This window comes from Papilio machaon, chromosome 1 (genome assembly GCF_912999745.1).
Source record: "Papilio machaon chromosome 1, ilPapMach1.1, whole genome shotgun sequence".
Classification (NCBI taxonomy): Eukaryota; Metazoa; Arthropoda; class Insecta; order Lepidoptera; family Papilionidae; genus Papilio; species Papilio machaon.
The window spans coordinates 9,497,956-9,505,869 of NC_059986.1; the positions used below are offsets into that span (position 1 = coordinate 9,497,956).

Genomic DNA, 7,914 nt, shown 5'->3' on the forward strand with positions numbered 1-7,914 from the left:
TCGCCATCAATAATGTAACAAGATCTACATCTAAAATCGCTTTGAAGGAAGTGATAGTTTTACAATAACAACAAATGACAACAGAGCCGAAGGACCTGAATTTGGCGTATCCATTTTTCAGGTTTTATAAACTCTTAATCTTTGATTTAATTAACTATGAATCTATTACAATATTATAGATCAAATTGTAAGTATTTATGAATTAATAACATAATACGAGTATGTAAACGATGTCAAAGACGTTCTTTTTAACAATACTTGTTAGTTAATTCGAAGGGGTCTTCCAAACTATTATGATAAGCCAATTCGTGTTTGTATTGCTAAATGTATTTGAACTCAAACCTCGATAACAACTTCGTTATTCATTTCATACGAACGATTCAAAATTGACCCTAGCGACCTTTTTGAAAAATTGTTCTATGAAATATTAGGGTTATAGGTTACAACAACCTCTGCGAGGTGAAATAAGGGCGCGATCCGTCAGGCCTCGGCTGACCTAAGCTGACCCTTGTCAAAGCCCAGATGCTACTGAAGCCACTTTATGAAACAATGTACACAGAAATTTTAATCTTCCTGCCTTTCAAGAAACATGACGAGTCACGAACTGCTAGCGGCTTTTCTTAAGAAATCTATTACATAACGCTGAAGAGTTTGCAACCAGAGTTTAACTTCAGAGGTATTATAGTCTATAATTCTAAATTCTTTTTGTATTCGAATTAATATGAATATGAAGATGTGGAACAAAAACCAAAAAAATTACCAACCACCGATAGAGACGGTCTATTGGGATTTTACGCAGCAATACATGTAACCACATAACTCGTACAAGCTTGTAATTTGATACAAATTCCGGAGTTAATTCGCAACTGATCGCAAATTAATGACAAAGCTTCAACAACTATTGGTAAAATGGAGCGCCCGGCATAGTTCCGGACTGTATCAGTTTCTTGGACCATTAAATTTAATCGCCGGCTAAGGTATGATACCGAGATTTTGCTATATTATGATTGAGTATTTTGACTTTCCGGTTCGTAAAATCTTATTTGACAAAAAAGTTTGAAATTCCAAATTCAAGTCTGTCTTTGTCTCCACATCCGCTCTACTACCGCTACACCAACACACAGAGTAAATCCGTAGCAATATCTGCATTTACATTCTCATCAGCACACCAGCTGCATACACATTTACTACTCTGCACTACGTCCACCTTCTTCGCCACTACTTTTACATGAACCGTTGCTTCATCTTCCTGCAACAATTTCCAACAACCCATCTGCTTTCTAGCGGCAAACGTCTGACTAAAGTTTAAAGTTTATATAGTAGGTAAATGGGGATTCAAAAATTTATATTTTATCATTGTGAACAAACGAATTACTCGCGGAGCTGCATTGTCTAATACGGATATACTTCAGCTTGTGCAAGTGCACTACATAGAACATCCTCTCCCCGCACCACCCCGCTACCCGCGAAACTGCCGGATGTACTGACAAATGGATATAGACGCGCGACTTTATAAAGATTTACGGTTATCTAGAACGATTTACGGTGAGCCGGTTAATACGGATATTTTTGTGTATCGTATTTCGTGTATTACGATTATAAGATTTTTCTAGAAAAAAAAAGTCACGTATAGAAGAACTTTCGGTATTTTTTTTTTTTAGCAAATGGGCAGAATGTTTTTTGGAAACGACTAACATGAGCAATAACAATTTAAAAAAAATAAATTCGAAGGTTCGTTATTGTTAAAAAATCAGTGACTTGTCAGTTGTAATGTTGAAAGCGGATAAAAAACTTATGAATACATAAATGAGGTAAAATGATAGCTAATAAAAAGTACATCTGTAATGCGCTATGGAAGAAATATGCCGTAAATAATTAATAATTGGCAGACGAGATTGTCATTACGAATTATGATCGCGTCTTGGGTGCAATAAAAAACATAACGTAATTGAGAAACTGTATATTAATATTCATAAATCCAATAACAATGATAATAAATCATAACATAATGAGCTATGGAAATTTTACGTTAATAAAAAATATGCCGCATAACGACCAAATAAACGTTATGCAACATTGATTTCATTCGTAATAAAAAATTACCTAAAATTGCTTCGAAAAACTCATTAAGAGATTGTCACAACACATAATAACAGAGCATTCGATGCATTTCTCGGTAATTGGTTAATAACAAGGGATTAATTCGATTCGTTCGCGGTGGACGCGGATTTTAAAATGAAATTTCATAAAGAGATGGAGGTGCGCGGGGAGCTGCGGTGTGATGCGGGGGACATTTTGAAATTTTAATACGCGATTGTGCACCTGTCGCGGTCTGCAGGAATGTTCATTTGTTTTCGATTAAAAATATTTTGTCGAATAAATAATAATTGTATTACATTGTTTTATTTCAATTTCTGAAAAATTAAGTGCAATTTTATTCTGTGAGAATTTTTATGTAATACATAAGAATTGCACAGGACCGATCATTGTGGCGAAACGAGGCTGAATGGATGGATGGATGGACATAAGATATAGGTCTTTGAAAATCTTCTGGTTCAAGTTACTACTTCCAAAAGCTAAAACCAATCAAAATACGATTTCATTTCGTTTTAGAGAACACAAATAAAAAAGACCAAAACTTGCAAAAGCTTTAAGGAAATATGTCAGTGGAACTCAAATTGGAGGAGCGCTATCTAAAGGTCGTCGCTCCACCTTTTCGGAGGCGATTGCTCAACACGATATTTGCCCGCGACCTGATATTTTCCGTAAGCTTTGCAATTTAAATATCAATGTCGTTAATTACACCAGTTATTGATTTATTTTGTTCGTCGTGTGAACCGTTTATTAACTCACCTTTGTGACTTGGGCGATAATTCTTACGAAAATGTAATTATTGGAGCAATTAATTTAATAATGATTGTATGAAAAGTTCACGATTCATGGCGATGATAAGAATTTAAACGAGGTTATCACATTTCGAGATTTTTTAGGTTAAGATTTTTCGCAATCGCAATAAAAAAAAAACTTCATCGTCAGCTCGTTCGCCGAGTCTCCACCGAGGAGCTGTAGCCTATTCAAATTAGGAGTGACTTATATTTTCGTCAACAACGCTAGCCTAGTGCGGATTCGTTAAATTCTTTTAACCACTTCTTGACACACACATATTTTAATCCCTTTGGAGATATGTGCTCATTATATTTACAGCAGTTAGAATTATGTTTTTAATTACAAATGATTTTGCTTTTTATCGTTCCGACTTAAAAAGCTAACAATAGCTAACCGCACAGCATTAGTTTTACCCTCAAAATTTTAACAACTAAAACTGGACTAATAAATCGCACTCAGTGTGGAGTGGGTGCTGAAATTTGTCCGCAATAGAAAGCGGCCACGGTGCTGCTCCCTGCCGGAGCGGACAGAACAATGGAAACTTTCCGGACCGACTAATAAGCGGCACCGCGATGCCGAATTAACTGTAGTTAGCGTTTTAGTTTGCGGCGAATGCACGCTCTAAGGCCTAATGGGTGGGTGTCATCTATTGTCAATGGATATGGGAACAATGACTGTTTCATATTTTGAAGAATACAGGCGACAAATAACCGATACACAAATCGCCTCTTTCTTTTAACCTTTACTTAACACTTGAGAAAGTTGTTATTCAATTACTGATAATCACTCAATAGTAGATTGCGGAGGTTCGTTTGGCCATTCCAAATTTAGGTCCGTGTTCTCTGCCTGCCCTTTTGGGTTACAGGCGTGAGTTGTGTGTGTGTGATAATCACTTTTAAAAGAAAAAAAAATGTTGCGAAACTTTAGAACCTTTGTAGTCATTCATTCCAATCATTGTTCATTCCAGCAATAGAAGAGCAGTCTTTTTAATCTGTTATTGTAATTATCGGAAACCGATTGAAAGCTGCATCTGTATTGATAGACGTACGCCGAAGCCATCTCCTGTTCCGTAATTAAATATTCTAATCGAAGAGCGACTCAATAAGATTAAAAACCAATTATCCATACGTACGGGGAGCAAGCGCCCCGCAGTGAAAAAGATTGGGATTGCATTGCTTAAGTAAGTGGAATCGAGTGCAATTATCCGTAAGCATTCGCTCTTTGCATGCATAGCCTTCTATTATAAGTGGAGTTCGGGATAAAGAGATCGTCCCAACGATTGTAAGATTGCACTCGATAAAGTTTTTCATTCTACGTAATTCTATTTTTAGAATGATGTCAAAAACATTTTAAATATTTGTAGTTTATACCTAAAATTACATAATTAACTTAAAAATTATTATTAATGTAAAACCATTAGAAAATGATAGATAAATAGATAAAGAACTCTTGCTTTCTTTTCCTTTCACCTACATATTTATAGCTTACGTAGTTTCGTAGCATTTGTCGAGTATAAAAATTCTCACGGGCGCCCATAAAAGCGTTTCCGACGGCCGGCGAGGCAATAAAGTTTTTCCTCTGGGACGAGCATCACTCATACATGTTCATGCAGTATATCGCACTATTTCAAGACTCGAGCCAATCTTGATAATGTGGGACGAAATTATGTAACATTTGTAGGCGTTATTTTAATAGTTTTTTTTCCACCCTCGTTCGCTTTTCTATTTTACGAGCGTTTTATTTGAGATGAAGGAAACATTTTGTGTAAACTTCTATGCGGTAAATAAAAATGAGATAGAAATTATCGTTATTTTATTGGGGTAGTTTTCATTGATTTCTTGGACATTTATTGTGTTTATATTTTTCCCATTGGTCAAAGAAATAGTGATTGTCTTACATAATTTTATTTAAATTATTTCTTATACTTATATACATCTATCTATATATATAAAAGAAAGTTGTGTTAGTTACACCATTTATAACTCAAGAACGGCTGAATCGATTTGACTGAAAATTGGTGGGCAGGTAGCTTAGAACCAGGAAACGGACATAGGATAATTTTTACCCCGTTTTCTACTTTTTTATTCCGCGCGGACGGAGTCGCGGGTAAAAGCTAGTATACCTATATATAAAAGAAAGTCGTGTTAGTTACACTATTAATAACTCAAGAACGGTCGTACTTATTTAGCTGAAAATTGATGGGGAGGTTGCTTAGAACTAGGAGACGGACATAGGAACTTTTTTATCTTGTGTGCATTTTTTTATTCCGCGCGAACGGAGTCGCGGGTAAAAGCTAGTCACTTATAACACTTACGTAGAAATATCTAGATTTTAATAATACAAACTAACAGCAATAGTAATACTCGAGTCAATGCTCTATTTCCTTCAGCCACGTAGATTGCATTTGTAAGGATGATTACAACCGGCGTGCTAGATTACATTATCCCTGGTAGGATAATTAACTTGATAAACTATAGCATTCAACCGCGAGTTAATTAGTTAATTTAACCTATGCTTAGCGTTACTGACCTAAATGATATTAAGTATATTAATGTTAAGAAAGCTTAGCATACTTATAATTCGATTTTCTGGAAAACACAGATATTACATGATTAAGTTCGTCCATCACTTTGTTTTAATGTTGCAAGATTAAAGGAAAACGACATTGAGTGAAAAGCACATTTCTCGATTAAAGAAAATTTTCCAATTAAGTTAGATGGCAACATGCATTTTAAAAACCTTTAACTTTATTCTCTGGTGAGAACAATGAAATCAGCATTCGAAAATTAAACTCTGAAATGTACATAACGCAAGTAAAACAACGAAATACGTTAGCGCAGAACGGTGTGGCCATTATAACGGAATAGCGCAAGATAACGCGAACTATGTAGCTGTTATAATTGCCGCGGCTGCTCACAATGGTCAAAAACGTTGTGTTTATGACACAATATTATAGTGACGTATCTTACCATACAGCCACCTCTAACTGTCGTGGAATTGTTTATATTACAACCACTACTAAAATATAATCACGTCATATAAGTTTTACTACGGCCAACAGTAATTTCGGTCTTATCTTAATGAATTTGTACGCAATTAAATCTCAATTATCGACGTTGTCGCCATTTTCATCGACCCTCTCGTTACCGAGATGTTTTTTGAGCTTGTTTTGTTTTTTCTCGGATATTTTCCAAGGAATGAAGCGGGTATGTTGTTTAATTTTTTACGGACCTTTGCTTCAAACTATAATGCACAATCATAAAATAACATAAAAGTAGATAGAATAATAAATCAGTTTATACTGTTGTAATACAATTTGTGGTAAACCAAAATGAAAAGATTTCTAAATTCGGTTAAAGGGAAATTTAATAATTATCAAGACGTCCTCAAAAATTTAATTCATAACTACAATTGCAGTATTTTTAAAACCGCACATTATACATTAAAATCTTGGTGCTTCATTAAATGTATTCAAACTATGCAATCACATTCTCAGTACCTCCAGAGGCGTGTTTCGCCAACTTTCGCCACGACGATTGTGGCATGTCGCCAGTTCCCGTCATCTACTACTGGAAGCCGGGCTCTCGATGCGAGGTGGGCTTTTGGCGCGGCTGCTTGCCCAATATGAACATGTTCCACGATGAATACGAATGTGTCGCCACCTGCATCTTCAGCGCTAGAGCCGCCGATGAAGACTATCACAATTTGAACGCTATCGTCGAAAGCGAAGAATCAACTGAAGAAAGCACAATTTCTAATGATGACAACTCTACGGTGTCAGACACTAATAACACTACCACTGATGTTACAGGTGATGGTAATAGTGGGACTGTAACTGTTACTGGAGAAACTGGTAATCCAACACCATCTGCTACTACTTGAAATCCCTAAGATTTATAATTCAGTAAAGAAGTATGTTTTCTATCTATTCTAATATAAAGCTATGATTTTTGTTTATTACGGATAAAGATTAATATAGCGTAGATTAAATTTTGCATCCTTATCATTCACTAGTTGTCGCCCGCGAATCCGTCCGCGCGGAATTAAAAAAAAAACATACGAAAAGAAGTCTATATGTTCTTACAGACTATTTTCTACATAAGTGCCAAATTTAATCAAGGTCCGTTGAACCTTACCGGAGATACCTTTAAACAAACATCCATCCATCCATCTCAACTTTCGCATTTATAACATTAGTAAGATCTATGGACTTGATCAAAGTCGAGAGCGGTTGCTTAAATAGTAAATATGTTGCATTTGAATCTGTAATTGCATACGATTGTATGAATTAATGTGGATATGAATTAGCAAGCCGATAATGTATTGTTTTAATGTACATAGCTAACGTAATGTATGTATTATTTGTGCATCTCGTTGTGGTTCGGATGCGCCTAACACGTTTTAGATACTATTATCGATGATAATAACAACTAATGACGTAATAGTTCCATTCAATAGAACGACCTTTAGTGTACACATGTTCATATAAATACAGGCATAATATTTGTAATTCCTGGCGATGTAATTTTATTAAAAAATAACTATAGAAAAACTAAAATTATAGTGATCTCTTTTGTTCAGAATTTTTGCTCATTGGTATCTTTCTTTTATCATCATCATAATAAGCCTGGATTCGTCCACTGTTGAACGCACTCCGATCATTTGCCACATTGCCCGCTTTAGTTTATCACCAATTTATAATACTTCATCCATACTTTCAAGGCATGCAATGGCGTTGTACGATCGTTGTTCATTTGATAGGGTATGAAAGGCGGTTCGCAGGTTGCACCACAAAGGCTAGCTGCGCCGTAGGGCGATGTAGTGTCGTAATAAATTCGTAATAAATATCGTGCATTGTGCCCGCGATAGATTAATTTAGCGGACGGTCGGTATCGCGCGGAAGCGCGATTTATTTGTATAGCGGTATTGAGGCTGCAGTGAAAAATGTTTCCACTATACTTTAATACAAAATCGAACGATATCAGATAACCTTATTTACTATGTCGTATATAGTACAATCTTAAGTAT

At 35.6% G+C, this 7,914-nt stretch overlaps 1 protein-coding gene across 1 annotated transcript; it reads left to right on the forward strand.

Annotated features, from left to right (window-relative positions):
* Window positions 1-6,004: 6,004 nt before the first annotated feature.
* Window positions 6,005-6,769, forward strand: LOC106719268. The gene is made up of 2 exons (XM_014513556.2): window positions 6,005-6,092; window positions 6,383-6,769. The coding sequence occupies exons 1-2, from the start codon at window positions 6,038-6,040 to the stop codon at window positions 6,766-6,768; spliced, it is 441 nt and encodes a 146-aa protein (XP_014369042.2). The 5' UTR covers window positions 6,005-6,037; the 3' UTR covers window position 6,769.
* Window positions 6,770-7,914: the final 1,145 nt, after the last annotated feature.